The sequence below is a fragment of the Amblyraja radiata genome, chromosome 9 (genome assembly GCF_010909765.2).
Source record: "Amblyraja radiata isolate CabotCenter1 chromosome 9, sAmbRad1.1.pri, whole genome shotgun sequence".
In the NCBI taxonomy this organism is placed as follows: domain Eukaryota; kingdom Metazoa; phylum Chordata; class Chondrichthyes; order Rajiformes; family Rajidae; genus Amblyraja; species Amblyraja radiata.
The window spans coordinates 43,071,161-43,091,630 of NC_045964.1; the positions used below are offsets into that span (position 1 = coordinate 43,071,161).

The window sequence follows — 20,470 nt, forward strand, 5'->3', positions numbered from 1 at the left end:
TAGTGTTAATGTGCGGGGATCACTGGTCGTTGCGGACTCAGTGGGCCGAAGGACCTGTTTCCACGCTGTATCTCTAAACTAAAACAAATTTTTACTCCTGGAATGCAGCCTACATGTGGCTGATGCAAATAAAGGCTATCAATGAGTATCGTGACCAATGTCCTCCACCTCCTCATCCCCAACATAATCCACCTTGGAAGATGTCGACAATGCAGGGGGGGGGGGGGGGGGGGTAAGGAGCCTGAAGCATGGGGGCTGTCTGGATTGGGTGCTGCTCAAAGAGGTCAAGCACACGACTGGACGCAACCTGCAGCGGCACAGAGCAATGAAGGACATGCTGGGCCAGGCTTATTCTGAAAATCTACCAGGACAACAGGCCTTTGCAACGAGGTTAACAACTCTGCACTCATAATAATTTGAAAATGAGGCCAAACCTGGCAACTCTTGCATGCTGTTTCAGTGTACTATTCGTATACACTTCACAGAATCGAAAATTATATTTAGTTATACTTTTCAGTTCAGTCTAGTTTACGACAAGAACATGGGTAGTTGGTGCACGGGTAGAACACCACTTATAGCTCACATAGCATATTGCAATTTCTTCATTGTCACTGGCTCCAAATTTTTTTCAATTAATGTTTCTTACAGAAACCCCTCATAAAGGGAGCAACTGCACGTTGGTGTATTAGAATTCAAAGTCAAGTTGAGTTGGGAGAGAGTCCAACTGGTAAATAATTTCTCAAGTTTACCAAAGTAATAACAGCACTCAGTAACAGAAATACTGACAAGCACAAGAACACATGCACATTCTCCCACAGGAAAGATTCAATGTTCTTTTGATGTGACCGGAACCAGCCAATTGTCAAAAATATAAACTTTCCATTTAGTCACTGGAAAGATTCAGTACAGTCTACAAAGTCCAGAATAGTACCAAGGCAAAGGAGGTTTGGGAAAGTTTAGATCAAGTGCATCGTGGACTTCTCATGAAATATGCATGTTTTACTTCTCTGGAAAATGAATACCCAAAGTCTCCAGCATTATCTTCTCCACATCCCACACTAGGGTGCGAAGTACAATTCAAGGTGTTCAGATTATTTTTAGATTCAGAATGGCCGTTGTGTTGTCTCATCCTCCAAAAATATCAATACTACCGCCATCTGCAACTTTCAGTTAGAGCTCCCAAATTAAGAAATTTACACGAAAATGTTCATAATTCAGAAGAATATTATTTGTGACAACAATTAATTTAATTTTCATGTTTTCATTTGGGTCAGTATGAAAGGCGACTATTCTCGGTGTGTCATTAAACTAAAAATATATATATAGAAACATAATGGGAACAACATCGTTAAAGCTGTATATGGGGAGCATAGACCACTGACCAACTTTAATAGTTTGATAAGGTTAGAGAAGAATGTTACAGGTTTCAACTTCCAAGCTCTGCTACTCAGACCGAGGGTCAAGCTGATCATCACTTCTCCGGGAGATTAGAGGAGTTCAGATACAGTGGGCATTGGACACAGTGGCCTAAACGTTGTACTTGAGTTTGAACTGATTATATCTTTGTATGGTATTTCTAATCTATTTAGATAACATGCAAAAACATACCTTTTCACTATGCCTCAGTAAATGTGACAACTGAATTATGAACGCTGACCAGGAATCGGTGAAAAGGTTTTCAGAAAATAAATTGGATTAATACTTGCACTCCAATACCAAAACATAATTCACACACCAACAATAAGCAACAGAAGAATCATTCAAAATTCACTCACCTACTGTATACCAGCTTGCATCTGTGAGTTTATTGATGGCAGCCTCTTGGTGAGAACCATCACATCCTTTCACCTCAACTGATGCTCCAATCTGAAGCATAATTTAAAGACTGAATCAAAAAGGATCCTCCATAAAACTTGCACTAAAACAAATCAGATGCAGATGCACAATAAAGCACACAGCATCCGAAGAACATATGAAAGTAAATTACAAGAAACAAAATAAATTACCATCTTCAAGAATTACATTATATATCAAATATGAATCACTACAAATTGTATAAATTATTGTGCAAACTCTTGTTTGTGAACCCAAATAATCTACCGGTTTAAATTAAATCAGTGTCACATCAAGTGCAGTATTGTCATATAAAGTTATCAAGTACTTTTACCGCATGGATAATGCACTGAATTAATGTTTCAAGACCAAAAGCCTCAGAACCCAATTACTTCACATTCCCAAACCAAAGAAGAATGCAATACTAAAAACATTTTCCTATGGAGGTGTGCACATTTAATTTGAAAAAGTCCTTCAAGCATGTCTACTCCAACATTTGGATCAGCAATAACATTCCAATGGTTTGAGAACAGGTTTTCCTTTGTTATTATCACCTCGGAGAAAAGATTGTAAATTCAGATTGAGTAGATAGTAGTTTTTCAGTCAATTCACTATCAAATATATATGGAGTAGACGATTGTTATGATACGTTGTAATAAGGTTTACCGGAGTTGAATCCTGAGCTACTCTAACACCAATCTTATGCGGACTGTCAGACTGACCATCACAATCAAGGTCACTCAGGCATCATCAGAGGGCCCAAATCACCCGCGAGCTCTTTACCACTGCGATTCTCAACATGCTCTGATGTTAGACTCCTCATGGAGTACAGCGGTACAGTGCTAACCTCCTGTAGTTTCCTGTCCATTGTGGTGCAGAAAGGAGTGTTGAGGAACAGGGCCACGGAAGAGAAGCTAAAAATTGTCTACATTTATTGAATTAATTCATGTAAAATAAATTCAATAATAAATAAATAGCTGGTTGAAATATGGTTTTAAAATGTTGTACTTTAAATTTCAATGTCATTAGCATTGTCATTAGCAATGTCAATTTGATATTTTTTGAACAGATTTCAAAATCTCTTCACAAAGCAACTAGCCTGGGGAGGAAATGTTAACTGCTTACCAAAGGCTTAGGAGAGCGTACAATTTTGATGTGGAAATTTGAAGAATCCAGCTTTGGCACCAAAATTCCTAGTGCAGCTAAGTGTGGTCTGGGGTATAAAAGATACCCCAGACCACACTTACCAAGATACTGGACCAACCCACGATAGGCTTGATATGTGCACAAACCATACGGTTGATGAGACCCGATCCCACATTTCCAATTTCACTCATCTCTTAATGTCTTTGAAAGATGTTTTAAATCATTTTCAAGCTCGAAATTGAGAATTTTTAATTCTTATCGTTATCTGGGTGTGTGTTATTTTAATTTCTCCAGTAGTTTCTCCAGCATTTTTGTGTACCTTCGATTTTCCAGCATTTGCAGTTCCTTCTTAAACATTTTAAGCTCATCTTTGTAACTGATCAAATTGTGCTTTATACCTGGAAATACAGGGGCACTGTTTCTTTAATGACCTAAATAATAACAATAGACAACAGGTGCAGGATTAGGCCATACGGCCCTTCAAGCCAGCACCGCCATTCAATGTGATCAAGGCTGATCATCCACAGTCAGTACCCCATTCCTGCCTTCTTCCCATATCCCCTGACTTGGCTATCTTCAAGAGCCCTATCTAGCTCTCTCTTGAAAGTTTCCAGAGAACCGGCCTCCACCGCCCTCCTAGGCAGAGAATTCCACAGACTCACAACTCTCTGTGTGAATAAGTGTTTCCTCATCCCCGTTCTAAACGGCTTACCCCTTATTCTTAAACTGCAGCCCTTGGTTCTGGATTCCCCCAACATTGGGAACATGTTTCCTGCCTCTAGCGTGTCCAAACCCTTAATAATCTTATATGTTTCAATAAGATACCCTCTCATCCTTCTAAATTCCAGAGTATACAAGCCCAGCCTCTCCACTCTCCCAGCATATGACAGTCCCGCCTCAATAGCAAGAATGTCCTTCCTCAAATTTGGAGACCAAAACTGCACACAATACTCCAGGTGTGCTCTCACTACGGCCTTGTACAACTGCAGAAAGACCTCTTTGCTCCTATACTCAAATCCGCTTGTTATGAAGGCCAACATTCCATTTGCTTTCTTCACTGCCTGCTATACCTGCATGCTTACTTTCATTGACTGAACAAGGATCCCCAGATCCTATTGTACTTCCCCTTTTCCCAACTTGACACAATTTAGATAATAATCTTCCTTCCTATTTTTGCTACCAAAAAGGATAACCTCACATTTATCCACATTAAACTTGATCTACCATGCATCCGCCCACTCCCCCAACCTGTCCAAGTCACCCTGCATTCTCATAGCGTCCTCCTCAGTTCACACTGCCACCCAGCTTTGTGTCATCTGCAAATGTGCTAATGTTACTTGTAATTCCTTCATCTAAATCATTAATATATATTGTAAATAGCTGTGGTCCCAGCACTGAGCCTTGCGGTACCCCACTAGTCACTGCCTGCCATTCTGAAAGGGACCCGTTAATCCCTACTCTTTGTTTCCTGTCTGCCAACCAGTTTTCTATCCACGTCAGCACTCTACCCCCAATACCATATGCCCTAATTTTGCCCACTAATCTCCTATGTGGGACCTTATCAAATGCTTACTGAAAGTCCAGGTACACTACATCCACTGGCTCTCCCTTGTCCTTTTTCCTAGTTACACCATCAAAAAATTCCAGAAGATTAGTGAAGCATGATTTCCCCTTCGTAAATCCATGCTGACTCGGACTGATAGTGTTACTGCTATCGAAATGTGCTTCTATTTCATCTTTTATGATTGACTCCAGCATCTTCCCTACCACCGATGTCAGGCTAACTGGTCTATAATTCCGCTTTCCTTAAAAAGTGTGATAACATTAGCTGCCCTCCAATCCACAGGAATAACATTGTAACAATTTACATGGATCAACCATTTCTCACCCTGCTTCCAAGCAAACCCATACTCCCCACACCCCACTCAACAACTGCCAAAGACAACTCAACAAAGTTAATAAAATCTGACAATGTGCACTTTAACCACATGCGATTTTTTTCTATTACAAATTTCAAATTGTGGAGTACTGAGGTAAATAAATAAATGATGGGTCTTTGTCACCAAACATTATGGAGGGCACTGTATTTGTTGAAGATAACACCCATTTAGAACAACCACTCATTTATTTAATCTGTTAAAGCTTGGTAGGTTTACACTTTCATTTTATAATGCTATCTAAACAAACACAATTGATTTAGCTACATTTGTTTTTGAATTTTATTTGAGATAAATTTTCCTGCCTCCAAACAACTGAATAAATACAAACTAGATTCTATTCAGATATGTCATTTCAGTGCTGTAGAACATTTATTGGATCGACAGCCAATCACCATGGGAATTTATCTTCCAAAGCCGAATCAAATACAATGGTATTATACATTTTGAATTCAATTAAATATGTAACAAATTGGAAGTGGGGGGCAGGGATATGCCAGTAAGATAGTAAAGAATATCTCGTGATGAGGGGTTTGCAGATACTGGAATCTTGAACAAGAAAACCAAGTGGTGGAGAAACTCAGCAGGTCAGAGTGCACCTGTGGAGGGAAATGGACTGAAGACGTTTTGGGTCGCAACTTGGCTCCAACCAACTGTCACTTGATCATTTCCCTCCACAGATGTTGCCTGGCCTGCTGTGTTTCTCCAGCACTTTTGTTTTTATTGCACAGAATATTTATCTTGGCTTTTTTTTGATAAACTGATGTCAATCCAATCGCAGGCGAAAAGAAGCATCTGAGCATTAGACATGATTTCAGCAACTGCAGCGTGATATGGACACATGCAGTTAATGTAGCATAGTGGGAAGAAATAATCTTGGTAATGAGTAGATTCTTGAACAATTGCAAGTTTTGTTTATTGCTTAATTAATTCCAACAGAACGTCAGAAAAATGTCATACATACCCTTAAAGGACCCTTTACTTGGTCATCCTGGACAACTTGCGTTGAATTGTCATGTTTAAAGAGCACCTAAACAAAAGTAAAAATTCAAAAATGGCTTTAGAAATTATCCTTCATAAAACGCTACGATGAGAGAAATTCAAACCGAAATTAGTTCTACAATGGAACGGGATTTTGTTGACCAGCCACATACCTTAACCTTTACCAGTCGCTTCACGGTCTTAATCTTTGCCTCGCAGAAGGCACCACGGTACTTGGCACTAACATCTGTCCCCACTGTAAGATAGGCAGGCTCATCAGCTGCCTGCAAGTCACAAAAATTTTTTTTTAAACTTTATTGAAAATGCTTGAATATAATTTGAAGTGTGCAGAAGCACCGTATTCTAGAATCCTGTTTACCACTTACAATTCCAGGGCTCAATATACTTGAGAAAATCGCCATTTTTTAAATTATCCCAGGTTTTCTCCCTGCCATTAAATGGAGGAACAGGTGGGAATAGGGCATTTAATAACCAATTTAATGCTCCAAGCAGAAACCAGGAAAAGGAAACAGGAGAGAGAAAACAGTTTCTGTTTCACTCATATAGGAAAGAGAAAATATATTCTTAAATGCTCTACATAAAAAACGATTACACCCCCGCAAAGAAACTTACATGCCGATATATGCTAATTTTAGGTCATTTTAAAATTCCAATATGTGATAGAATATTTCAAGAGTGCTCCACCACATTGAATAAACATCAATAAGCACAGAATCAAAGCAAACATTTCTTTCTTTAATTATTGGGATGTCAAAAACAAAATCCGTGAGATTTTTGCCTCAGATTGACACTGCAAGCACAAAGTGCTTTTTTAACATTTAAAACTAGTTTTGCTTCCTTCTGCTGTCATATAACGAGAAAACTTATCACAGCATCAGGACAGGGTGCATGCTGACATCAATGTGAAATTTCTGCAGAGTGGCAGATAATGCAAGTTACTAAACAGTGTGTCTTAACGGTACACAATTTTAGTTGGAACCCTATTCATGTTCAGCTCAACAGTTGTGATCGAGGTAATTATGTCCTTATAAAGTTTTATTTTATCCAATTGCCCGATTCATAAAACCTTTACTTTGCATTACTGCAGAACCACAATTCACAATATGACCTGAAAATCTCAAATAGTCAGTTTTAAACTCGTGTTCACATTTCCAAGTCAGCAAAGTTCCAAAATTAAACAAAAACTGTATTTCAATGCAAATGCGCCGACCCAAAAGTCGAGTCCATTCATTCACTCCCCCTCCTCCCTCCATTGATTGCATTGGGGAAATGGGTTGCATTGGGGGAACGGGTGCGTGGTGGATTATTGCGTTGGGGAAACGGGGCCGAACGGGTGGAGAGGGGTTTTGGAGGGTGGGAGGGAGTGACTGAGGGCAGGGAGTGCCTGAGAGTAGGGGAAAGGAGCGGGAGGGAGAGGTGAAGGAGGGAGTGGAGGTGGTGAGGGGAGAGAAGAGGGATGGTGAAGAGGAGGGGGAGGGAGTGTTGGGGGATGAGGGGAAATGAGCCGTGCCTGCACAGTAGGGGCTTATGGGTGAGTGGTGGAATATTGCATTGGGCGAACAGGCTACATTGGGGGAATGGGTGATGGGCTCCGGGGGGGCGCCTGTCTCCGAGGTGAGCACCGACGCCGCGCTCAGGGACAAGCCCTCCCGTGTGATGTGACGCCAACGCCCCCCTCTCTCCCCCCCCCCCCCGCCCGCATTGGGGGACGAGGCCCAAAGGGTCCCACTTGGTCTAGTAACGTAAAAATTTGACTTGATAAACCGAGAAAAAACATGAACCATATATACAGTACAAAACAATATACCCGTAATGCATTCAGAATTAGAAGAGATGTATTCCACAATTTTCCATCTTTTTGGTTACACAGATGACTAAGAATGGGGGGGAGGAGGTCTGTATTCCCAGCAGTCCAATGCTGAGGTGGGAAAGCAGGAAGGCCTGTGGTTATGGTCTCATAACACAACAGATCCTTTTCCACAGAGCTGCAAAGAAACGGGTATCAAATGCTCGCAAGAGGCAATTGGGGCTCATGTTGTCAACATCCCCGTGGTGAGCCCTGTCAACAGAGACAGCAGCAGCTACGGATGTCGAATTGGATGGCATCACCCTGCTGCAGACTTCTGCTGCCTCGAACAGAAGAACAAGGAGACAATGATAATCATGGGACTTGCAAAAGTGGACATGCATACACGCAGGAGATGGTCAGAAAAGAGGGGAGGTCACAAGGAACAATCTGGCCCAAAATCATCAGGGTCTTGAACAGTGTGCAACAATAACTGCAATTCCACCTCAGTAGCAATGATCTCTAATGGACTGTGCCGGTTGGTCTGTGTACTTTGGTTTTGCATTACTATGATCTTGTTACCTCGTATTGTTTATAGTTAATAATTGTATTATCGCATTAATATGCCCACAAAGATGTAAGTAAGAATTTAATTTGCTCCATTGGCGATATATATGACAATTACACACAATTCTTTACATTTTCAGGAACATCTGAATGGGGCTTGTTTGGAAGCAACATCATGCATCCAACCTCTCCCTGATGGGGCAGCAGGGTCGATGAGTTTAATACCCAGACGCATTTCACTCTCACTATTTGACATGAAACAGCAAAACTCCAAATGTAAAACAACAGCAGCAGCAAACAGCCGGCATAAGTTTGGGCTCCGATTTAGAAAGCACTGAGCTGTGGAGACAATGAAAAATCTCAGCAAGGCAACTCCTTTGCTGCATCAGCAAAACAAGTTAAAGCTTCCAGAGCAACAATGTTAGAAGAAGAGAAAGCCACTCATATTTATCCTGTCAACATTTGAGAGGGTCTTAGTGGAATCAACATTGTTGCTTATCAGCGGAAAATTTGCATCCGGTGTCACTCGCAGATAAAACCGCATGTACACAGTCTTTCCTCATTGACTCGCCTCAGTCCAGGAACAAGAATAACCCATATTGCATGCACCCTTAAGCGGGTATATCCTTCCTTTGTTACAGTCAAAACTTCCAGAGCTACAATGAATGTACTTTCATTTGTTTACATAGAAAATAGGTGCAGGAATAGTCCCTTCAGCCCTTCGAGCCAGTGAAAATAGGTTCAATATGATCATGGTTGAACAGCCAGAATCAGTACCCTGTTCCTGCTTTCTCCCCATATCCTTTGATTCCATTAGCTCTAAGAGTTATATCCAACTCTCTTGATTACATAAATAAAGGCAAAAGCTATGGTTATTTTCTAGTTGAATACCAGTTTAGGTGTGAATGTATGTTTCTTCTTTACCTTTCCCAAAAAAGTGAATCAAACAAGCAATTGTAACAGAATTCTCTCTCCACCGGTAACAAACAGTTCTAATCAAAAAATCAAAACACCCGCTTTTCCTAAATATGTTGTTGATCAATAAACACTTTGTAAAACACGATTGGCAGCTATTAAATAAAACAATTATTTATTTTGATTACAACAAAAGCAATCCGCTAAAGATCCAAAACAGCCACATCATTTGAAATTCTTCAGTTTAGGATGAACATCAGGAATGATATCTTTAACTGAATCCCATTGAATTATCATGCGTAAAGAGGAACTAGAGATCATTTGGTCACCAATGAAATACCAAACCACCCAAAACATACTGCCTATATCCCAAAATAGCTGATGTTCACTGCTGCATCTAATCTAAGATTACAATATTCCAGAGAGCTGTCCATCCCGTGTAAATGTTTAGCTTGATATATCTTTTTAAAACAAGATATACAGAGAAAATATTTAGTACCTCTGGCTATAATTCACATTCGCAAATCAGTGGTTTAATGGGACTCCACTTACCTTAATTTAGAGGGTAGTAAACTTTTGAACATAATTATGAATCTGTAAGCCAAGGGAAACCTGAGTGCACATGTCAACCTATTGTACAGGTGAATGGGAATTATTTCTAATGATTCACTGAATTTTAAACTGCACTATTCATCAACACTATGCTGGATTGACAACACAGAATTACTCTTGCATGGACAGTTTTCAGTCATGGTGAGAATCTTATTGGAGCTTGTTACTCACTATAGTTAAGGAGAGTCACTGGTTAAAATGCAAAGATCAAAACATACTGTTCTTGCATGCCACCTAAAATCCAAGGAACACCATGGTTTTCTTGTTTATGGGATGAAACATTTAATTGGTCTCAATATCCTGTTACTCTTCAGAACAAGGTTCTTGATCGAAAGATTAATTATTTCTCTCCACTATCACTGCCCAATCTCCTTGGCTTTTATTGAGATTTCAAATACATGCAGATTTTTGCTTTTCAATCCATAAAAGGAAAATATGTGATGCAAATTATTACAATTCAAAATAATAAAATATCATGCTTTAACTGCAGTAGTTCAGTAAACAAAATAATATGTCCATTATTCTTCAACTTGCATATTATTGACATTTCACAGCTCTATTCACACTTGACGGGCTTATGTTAAAAATTAATAGGCAAATCGCAAAAACACGTCTTTAATTAATCTTACACAATTGAATGTCGAATGTATAGGGTGATTTCACCAAAGGTCACTGGAGCGTAGATCCCCACTCACGTGACCGCAAAATTTAACTGGAGGACATATGTCACTTCCGGTACATGTTTGTGAATAGGAAAACACGCACTTTCACACCCGTTAAAAACATGGAAAACGGCCGATTTTTGAGCTGAAACTTTCTGTGCCAGTCGGGGTGACCGTGAAGCACAGCGACCTAAATTTTCAGTCCAAAAAAAAGATAGAAAGTAAGGTAAATTCAAGAGGGAGCTGAAGGTGCAAAAAGAGCGGAAGTGCTTAGCAGACATTTGCCGTGGAGATTTAAAGATCCAAAATATCGGGAATTATCGCGTTTGCTCGCTGCATTTCATCAAAAGTAAGGCATTATTGACTTTTTATCTTTATTCATTTGTTATATGAAAAGTTTTAAAAGTGAAAAATCTGTCATTAAAATTGCTAAATCGAGGAGAATTCCCTGCTATTGATTTGCACTAATTATGCTGATATCTCGGTTGGGTGGCGTGTCTGATTGAAAGTCAAGGAACATGAGGGATGGTGAAGAATGTCAGTTGTCGCTCTGTATGTGAGGCTGCCGGGCGGGTGATACCAGAGCACTGGACAAAAACGCCCAGAGTGAGTTGGTTGTTGCAGCGAGGGCGGTGGAAGCGAGCCAAAGGGCTGGCGAGATCTTTCAGCGCGAGTTGAGTGAGAGCCGCGGCGGTGGCCGGACTCAGACTACAGGGCTGTATGTACTCTGCAGTGGGACTGTCTGTCTGGCATCTCCCCCCCGTCCCCAATGCCAATGTAAGCAACCCCTCACTGACACCGTCTAGGGTTTATTCCACACACGCAGAATTCCCAGCAGGGGAGTCGGGTGAGCAAGGCTGGTCACACACACATTAGAGGTGTAGAGATGAGAGGGAGATGACACCGCCCCAGGGCTCGGTAACAGGCGGCCAGGCAACTCCAAATTCAGGTTCCTGGACTTTCAATCAGACACGCCACCCAACCAAGATATCAGCATAATTAGTGCAAATCAGTAGCAGGGAATTCTCCTCGATTTAGCAATTTTAATGACAGATTTTTCACTTTTAAAACTTTTCATATAACAAATGAATAAAGATAAAAAGTCAATAATGCCTTACTTTTGATGAAATGCAGCGAGCAAACGCGATAATTCCCGATATTTTGGATCTTTAAATCTCCACGGCAAATGTCTGCTAAGCACTTCCGCTCTTTTTGCACCTTCAACTCCCTCTTGAATTTACCTTACTTTCTATCTTTTTTTTGGACTGAAAATTTAGGTCGCTGTGCTTCACGGTCACCCCGACTGGCACAGAAAGTTTCAGCTCAAATATCGGCCGTTTTCCATGTTTTTAACGGGTGTGAAAGTGCGTGTTTTCCCATTCACTAACATGTACCGGAAGTGACATATGTCCTCCAGTTAAATTTTGCGGTCACGTAAGTGGGGATCTACGCTCCAGTGACCTTTCGTGAAATCACCCTATACACCCGATGTGCGAGCTTTAGGAATGGATGGACAAGGACGGCAAAGTGGCAATCATCAGGGTAGGTAGCATGTAGTTTATCAGTCACTTGCAAGATTACATCAAAAGTAGGGAAATTGAACTAATTTCTCACAAACTGATTCGCGATGAGGAATCCAAACCACAAACAAGCTCATGAAATAAGTGCTCTTATCAAAGTAGTCAAACTCATTAGAGGATGCCTGATTACTGGATTTACAAATGGCTTTAAGAGCGCAGGTGGCAACACTGTTTCCACTGTCAGTAAGTTAATAATGCCAAATATTCAGTGGATTACAAAAATATTCAAATGTCTGAAAAAGCACCTTGAACATAGTTAACAAAAATCCAACACTGTGATTCTTAGTATTATTTTGAGAGGTTGGAATTCAGAAACAGCCACCAAAAATCAACATAAAAGCAAATTTGCAGATCCTTAAAATTATCAAATAAGCTTAAAAAAAAGTGGATAGCAACAGATGTGAGCAACAAAGTGCAAGAAAAATGGGCACATGGAGGAAAGCTCCTATGCAACCTTGAATGGTTAAAATGGTCTACTCAGCAATAACAAGTTATAATTCCATAAGAGAAGGGAAATACGCACGAGACCAAAATAGATATAATAGCTGAGAAAAAAAACATTGCTGCATGTCTTCTAGGGAAACGTTAAACCATGATCCACAATGGCACCCAAAATAAATGTAATATTAAGCCAATATACCATATTGCTTTCTCACCAACTTTTCCAAAAGGTGAAATTGTGCATGTATGGTAATCAATGCGAAACAAACTGACCCGAATGGTGCAAAGCAATCTTAAATGAAGTGATACTGAAAGAGTAATGCTACTCTCTTACTTAACTTGGTAATCCATCAGTAGAAGCGCTCATACCTTTAAAACCAGGAGGTCAACAGCAAGTCATCGTTCCAAAGTCTACTTACGTACACTGGAATTACAAATCAGCCTTCCCAGATAGGCATAGTACAAAACCAACTTCACGACAACACAATAAACAGTCACTTACTTCAGTGCTTTTATGGTTCTACGGTTGGCAGCTGATTTTTTATATCAATCTTGTAACCATCAATCAAGATAGTCAGGGACAAATGACACATGGGAACATTACAACCTGCACAACCCCATCAACATTACAAACACTGATTTCAAGGGGAACATCATATTTAACTAGCTTTACTAAATTATTAAGCCAGTGGATATTTGTAATACAGTAGATGTAACATGCAATTTTTTTAAAAGCTGTTAATATAACTGAAGATTCAAGGTTGTTATTTGGAGCCCACGGACCAACAATAAACTAGAAAGCAAGCACTTCCTAAGCATAAAATAGAGACTTTACATTATGTAGATGGGATCAAATTGATGTTCAAATGTTATTGAAATACATATTAATTCTAATGGCATTAGATTGGAGTACAATTTTTAAAATGCAACTTAAATAGATCTCAACAATGATCGGAAAAGCTATTACATTTTGCCAGGAAAAATGAGGGGTCAGACAGCTTTCTAAATAAATGTAAGGAAAGGGTAAAACAGCCATTGAGCTAGACATTAATTCAAGCAAGACCAGCATAGCATGGGTCCTACAAGGTTTACTTCCAGTCACAATTGGGAAGTAGACGGGTCGCGTTAAGCTTAATGTATCCTGCATTAAATCAGAGTGGAGAGCACAGCACACACACATATCTGAGGTAGTGAAGCAGATGCAACAAACAAAAAACTGTTTGAGAATGGTACCAGAAACTGAGGATACATTCAATCTAAAAGGTTAAATAGACTAACTTTCTTCAAAGAAAAAGCCATGTCCTTAAGAAAATAAAAGGGTTCTAGAACATCCTAAAGTGCTTCAGAGGTATGCTATCAAAAATAAAATATGAAACAAAGTGAAATGGAAAATGAAAACATGAACCAAAACCAGAAGCAGGTTTTGCAAAGCATCAAAGTGGACAATGATTTACAAGGATAAAACAACTAAAAAGCAAGGGATGTTGATGAAAAATTAAAAAGGAAAGTGCAAAAACAGAAATACCATAGAGCAAAACGAGCTTACAGATCAAGAAACAGTAAGAAAACATTTCCTCTTGAAATTCATCACTTTTCAAAATTTCCTCATTCTGTCTCCTTATGAACACGAGCAAAAAGGCTGCACAGACTAGGCAGTCAAATCGTCCATTTTGGTGCTGTACTGATCTAACTTTAATCAGCGCTAACATCCATTCTGCTCCCATGCTTAAATGCAAATATAAGGAACACCTCACAATAAGAATGTTTGATGTTACCCACAATCAATTCGGGTAAATATTTGGAAGAATCTCCTTTATCAATCGTAGGAAATCCTCAAGATAGTATTAGCCATTCAAATGCATTTTGTACTTTATGATCTACTTACTACTTCAACCATGTATCAAATGCAGTGGATAGATAAAGCATGGACGTCGGAAAGACAATTAAGGAACCAAATCTGAGTGACTACGGGCAAGGCAAGCAATATTAAAAACTGGTCGAAGGTCTTCAAGTAAAGTAGATGGCAATAAGAGTTTGAACTTTTCATCAGTAAAGATTATTGCAGAAGACCACAGTGAACAACAGAAACAATGAACTTCCTTGGTCAGATGCGCCAGCGGACGTTTAAGTCTGAAGTGGGTAATAATGTGATGACAGAAAGACAATTAAGGAACCAAATCTGGGTGACTGCAAAGTCCAATAGACTGTCAAGGCAAGCAATATTAAAAACTGAAGCAGAAGGACTTCAAGGAAATAAAGAGTATGAACTTTTCATCAGTAACTCAGCGGGACAGGTAGCATCCTTGGAGAGAAGGAATGGGTAACATTTCGGGTCTTGACCCAAAACAAGTCTGAAGGGTCTCAACCCAAAACGTCACCCATTCCTTCTCTCCAGAGATGCTGCATGTCCCGCTGAGTTACTCCAGCATTTTGTGTCTAACTTCGGTTTAAACCAGCATCTGCAGTTCCTTCATACACAGGAAGTTTAAGATGTTTGATAATGGAGGAATAGAAAAAACACCAAGTCCTTCTTTAGACGATGCAGTGGGCAATAGTGTAGATATTGAAAAGAGGAACTCTAATATTTGACATTTCCAACCTTGGAACAAAGATTCTGTCTACCCCATCCATGCCTCTCAAAATGTTCTAAACTTCTCAGGTTTCCCCTCAGCCTCCGTCGCTCCAGAGAAAACAATCCAATTTCATCCAACCTCTCTTATAGCCAATACCCACGAATCGTGGCAGCATCCTGGTGAATCTCTTCTGCACACTTTCCAAAGCCTCCACAACCTTCCTGTAATGACATTATCTTACAAAATTGAGCTCCAAGTTTACAAACAAAGGCCCAAACTAAGGATTACTGAGCTAATTAGAGTTCATACTCTTGTAAACAACCATTTCTTGTTTGCCATATAATTTTTACACAATTCCAGTTATAAAGGGCACCCATCCTTCAGTTTTTTAATTCATTTCTATAAATATAACACAATCTCTGTGCAAGATTATTCTCATTACAACCGCTAGCCAGCAAATATGAATTTAATCTAAGCAGTCAATTTATGAAACATAACCAAGATAATTGTTTCAAGCAATTCCAAAAAGCATTCTCATATTTTGGTAAAAAATATGAATTGCACGATATCTTAAAAGCTTATTAAAACTATAAAAGAAACCAACAAGCAGGTTGTACCAGAGGGATCACAAACTACTGTATTTGAACATTCAACCACAAGTCTGTACAAACAAATATTTATCTGAACGTCAACTAGATGTTTAGAAACTATACTTCGGAAGGTTGATTAATGTATGTTTAAGAATGTAGTAATAACAATGTTCATCACACACTAAATAATGTACGATCAGGGGCCTGTAAATGCTGCATTATAGCTTTCTATTAGAATTCAATGCAGAAATATTGCTACTCAAACACGGGAACAGTCGTAAGAAAGAGTTTATCTTGCACATTCTGGACAGTGTCAACCACATCTGAATATGAATAAAATAACCACTTGACACTAACTTTTCAAACTGGGACTGGGGATCGACTGAACTTAGAACTGGCAATACTTAAAAACCACCTGCACTTAACTGATATTGACAATAACAGGAATAATTCTACATCAATAATCACTCTGCATGTCAAAATGAGATGTGTAATTTCCCCAATTCAATCATAATCTTTCGATAGCCTACCTTCCCAAAGTACTGCTAGTAAATTACATTGAAAAAATAGAGCCAAAAAAATTGCATCACCCCTAATGATATTTGTCTTGCAACTAATTGCAGAACATTTCCCTGGACATTAATTTTATGTTAAATTTCTCTTTTGAAAATAACCTGGACAGTTTTAGATAAGTGAACTTCTTCAGTCCTAAAACTGAACCCTTCCACCTTTCATGGCTTCTAGTGACAGTATCATTAAAGCCTCAATTTACATGATGGCAGCCACAATCGATAATATTTATATGTTCGCTGAGATTGGTTCTATTCCAGGTTTCTTAAATTGCCCAAAACAAAATTATCCTTCAAGTAATCTGCTGTGTTAACAAATTGTGTTTGTATCAAACAGCTATAGAACTAACAATGTCACCCACTTTTTAAATTCAAGTAACCAAGTTTCAGGTCTGCAGAATCGTTCTTAACTATGGGCAAATACCCACGCAAAAATTAGCTCGATATTGATTTCAACAAAATTCCCTACCCATGCTTAGAGCCAAAATATTTCAAACAACCTCTTTGGAGAATCTATCCCTGATGGGAGGAAATGAATTACTAAGTTCATGTTCCAAGGATACCAAGTACGTATTTGCTGTCATAAATTTTGACATGTACCCAGCATGCTGATTTCACTGCATCATTTTCCTGCAATGTACTTCATAACCTCTAATTTTAAAATAATTTCAAAAAGCACAAAAGCTTCTTCCCAAAGATAAGACTTTCAATGCCCCATGAACATTTTAATATTCATACTCAAACATTTATCCTGCCAGGATTTAGTGCCTTCTACTCATGCTTATAAACAAAGGCAGGAAGTGAATTATTATTAGTGCGATTTGTGCTTCCGTCAAACAAAATGGGTAAAATCCCAAAATCCCATTTTAATAGCTAGGCCCAATTATCCAAATATACAAAATGAACCATGAAATCTTATTTATATTCAGTCAGTGTACAAAAACAGGCCCTTCAGCCCAACTCTTCCACGTTGACCAGGATATCCCAACTAAACTAGTCCAATTTTCCCATGTTTGGCCCATATCTCTCTCAACCTTTCCTATCCTTGCACCTATTCAGATGTCTTTTAAATTTGGCACAGACATTGTATTCAAGGACATATTCCTGAACTGTACTGTTTCAAGTTAGCTCTGTGCAAATGTTGTTAATGTACATCCTCAAGCAGCTTGTTCCATGTATCACCACTGTCTGAGAAAGATGCCCCTCAAGTTGCTACTAAGTGACAAGTTCCTTCCTTAAACACCAACTACTTAGGGCGGCACAGTGGCAAGTGAAAAAATTGCTGCCTTCGTTTTCTCCAGATGTTCCAATTTCTGCCCACATTCCAAAAACATACAGGCTTGTAGGTTAATTGGCTTCAGTAAAACTGCCCCTAACATGTAGGATAGTGCTAGCATACGGTGATGGCTGGTCGGCAAGGGCCGAAGAGCCTATTTCCATTCTGTATCTCTAAAGCCTATCTATTCCCATCATAATTTTATACACCTTGACAAGGCCACCTCTCAGTCTGTAGTACTAATACAAATATTTAATGACATAGTTTCAAAACAGACAAGGCTTTGAAATAAAGTCGACTAGTTAAAACTGAAAAAACAGTTCTTTAAAAAGAAATTCTTGCACAATTCTCCAAAGGAATCAAGAGGTTTTTTTAGTGCGAAAGATCACCTGTTAAATCTGGTAGCAGCTCAAGCTTTAAGTCCAAAGGTTAAAAGAGTTATTTACATGCATCACCGTAGCAGCTGCAAAAACCTAAAAGTAACCATGAACTAGATATGAGAAATTCAATTACATTTGCCATTTATTTCAAATAACAAGTCTTGCAACTTGTATAGAGTCTATCCCAAAGGGCTTTGAGTAATAGTTACAATTAGTGTAGGATTGTAGTTAATATGTGCAGAAGGGCCAACAAAAGGCACTACAAGAAAATCTGTTTTTGTCGCAAGAGATCAATACCCGGACATTGGTCCTGCTGAGTACCTCAGGATCAGAGAACTATCTGGAGAAATTGTTTCAGCAAAATCTTGTTCAATATGGCACTGAATTTTAAAATGCTATAAATGGACTTTGAACCCTCAATCAACCAAGTTGGTGCCACAAACTGATCCACAGATAACAACGAGAGGTGTTTGAATAGAAATAAACAATTATTGGTCAAAGTTAATGTTTCCGAAGTAAACATAGTGGCTCCCTGTAATACAAAAATTTCAACCAAGGATAACTTTACTCTTGGGGATGTAGAAAGTTCCACCTAGTAAAGAAAGAACATGCACATTCACCCAGTATCTTGGTCAATATTACCCCTTAAATGCTATTAGAGTATACAAGACATCAATTGCTGGAAATACTCAACAAGTTCAGCAGAACCTGTGGGGGAGAGAAAGAGAGGTAACATGTTAAGTCAATGGACTTCAATGATTAGATTGCTGAAAGAAACCACCATTTGTTGAGATCAAATACAATAAAAACAAAACAAATGCATATGTTACTCATGACAGGACAAATGGCCCTTAACATTTTAAACATACTTATTAGTGCACAATGTTTGAATTCAGTTACCTGTTTTATCTGTTACTTTGCAAAAGTAGATTTGGAAGAAATCCTTTTCAAGGACATAACAAGGTACAGTTACCAAATTTCTATCTTCCTTTCTTACCTTATCCTCTTTCGTGTGTTGACTTTATCTTTGTTTTTACTTGTTTGAAATGTATATGCAAGTTTTACCAATTCATTATACTTCAGTTGGTTTGAATAGCTTTGTTCAATTTTCTTTTTTTAAAGATAGACGACAACAAAGCTTTAACACTTACCCTAATATTAGTACTACTTGACCCATGTCAGATATAAAATAAAGAATATTGATCAACATGAGACACTCAAACACTATACTGTGGACAAAAATGGCTAACATATCAAAAAAGGAGTAAACAAGTAATGGAGTCAAAGCAAACAACTTACCTTCATTTTCGGGTGTCCTATCTACTTGAGTGCTTCCAGCTCGAAGTTGTGATCACTGCCATTAAGACAAGGATACAATCTTAGCACATGAACAAGGTTCCAACACACCGAAATGTAAATAACATTTTGCCCTCCCCCCGCTCACCTCGACCTACACTACTCGCCTCTAGAAGCAGATGGTATGAAGTACACACCCTTGAAATTATTTTACAATCTAAACAGAGAACCAGAAATAAATTGAGATACAATTAAAACGGTGGGTGGGTTTGGAGGACAATTTGACTGCCCCTTCCCGCTTGCTCCTCCATCCTGTGTCACGTCGCCATTGCTCTCGTTTTCTGCACCATGTCAGTTCAACAAGCTCGGATCCTGTAGTACAATTATGGAGGTGTCCCGGCAAATCAGCCGCCTTCTCCGCTCATAGATCGACAGCCAAACGCACCCTCCCCCCTTCCTTCCAACACCCTCCTTCCCAAACACGGATCGCTCATTTTATTTGCTCGACTTTTTCGTCTGCAGTTCGAAGCGGGGGAAAGGGGGGAGAACAAGTGAGGGCCAGCACTTTAAAACAGGTCGATATGAAACAGTGGCGAAGTTAGATATGTTAAAGAAAAAAAGAGGCTAGCTACCTCGGACCGCCTTTCAAGCCCGCCCCCCCCCCCCGCGCTTTAACACAAAAATAGCGACGATCGAGCTACTGCACACGAATAAAATAAAAGCGAGAGACCTCAGATACACGCGTAAGTCAGCATATCTAACGTCCCGACAGCTTAAAACCGCGGGGTCTGTGGTGAGGAGGGGGGGGGGAACAGGAAAAAATGCTTGTGAACAGGCAAGAAGTCGGAGCTGACTGCCATTCAATGCCCACCTACGTTCACTTTAAACCGAGAGCCACGGCGGGGGGGGGGAGGTGGGGGACGGGGACAGCGAATTCACCTCAGGTCCGCAACCGGGAATCAACCCCATCCCTCACTTCACTCAAAGGATTTTTTTTCCTGCTCTAATCCCACAGAAGTAAAGTGAGATCAGGCCGTTCGCTCGCTCAGACTCACTCACTCACGCACACATCCACTGCTAACGTCCACTTCCCTGGGTCCCGGCCGTGTAAAAAAAACAAGCTGTTGAGCGAGCCCTGCTGCCCTTTCTCGAACTACCATTGGCTGAATGTTGAGCGAGGCGACCCGTACGGCTCGCCGATTGGTTGCGCGGTCACATGGAAACGGGTCCGAGCGGGCGGCTCGGGCCCAGGGTGCAGCGCATTCCCCTCCTTCTGCGCCTGCGCGGCGCTCGGAGACGGGCGCC

General features: G+C 39.8%; 1 protein-coding gene across 4 annotated transcripts in view; it reads right to left on the reverse strand.

Moving 5' to 3' along the window:
- The window catches only part of arid4a (AT-rich interaction domain 4A), a 94,181-nt gene extending 73,856 nt beyond the window's left edge, over positions 1-20,325 (reverse strand). The window contains exons 1-5 of one of the 4 annotated variants that reach the window (XM_033027194.1): positions 20,221-20,325; positions 19,169-19,223; positions 6,071-6,181; positions 5,881-5,946; positions 1,776-1,866 (exon numbers count right to left, since the gene is read on the reverse strand). In XM_033027194.1, the coding sequence (XP_032883085.1) occupies positions 1,776-1,866; positions 5,881-5,946; positions 6,071-6,181; positions 19,169-19,174 (274 nt within the window). In that variant the 5' untranslated portion in view covers positions 19,175-19,223; positions 20,221-20,325. Of the gene's footprint in view, positions 1-1,775; positions 1,867-5,880; positions 5,947-6,070; positions 6,182-19,168; positions 19,224-20,104; positions 20,124-20,220 lie in introns of those variants that run through there. The other 3 variants (XM_033027196.1, XM_033027195.1, XM_033027197.1) reach the window with 3 other exon arrangements.
- Positions 20,326-20,470: the final 145 nt, after the last annotated feature.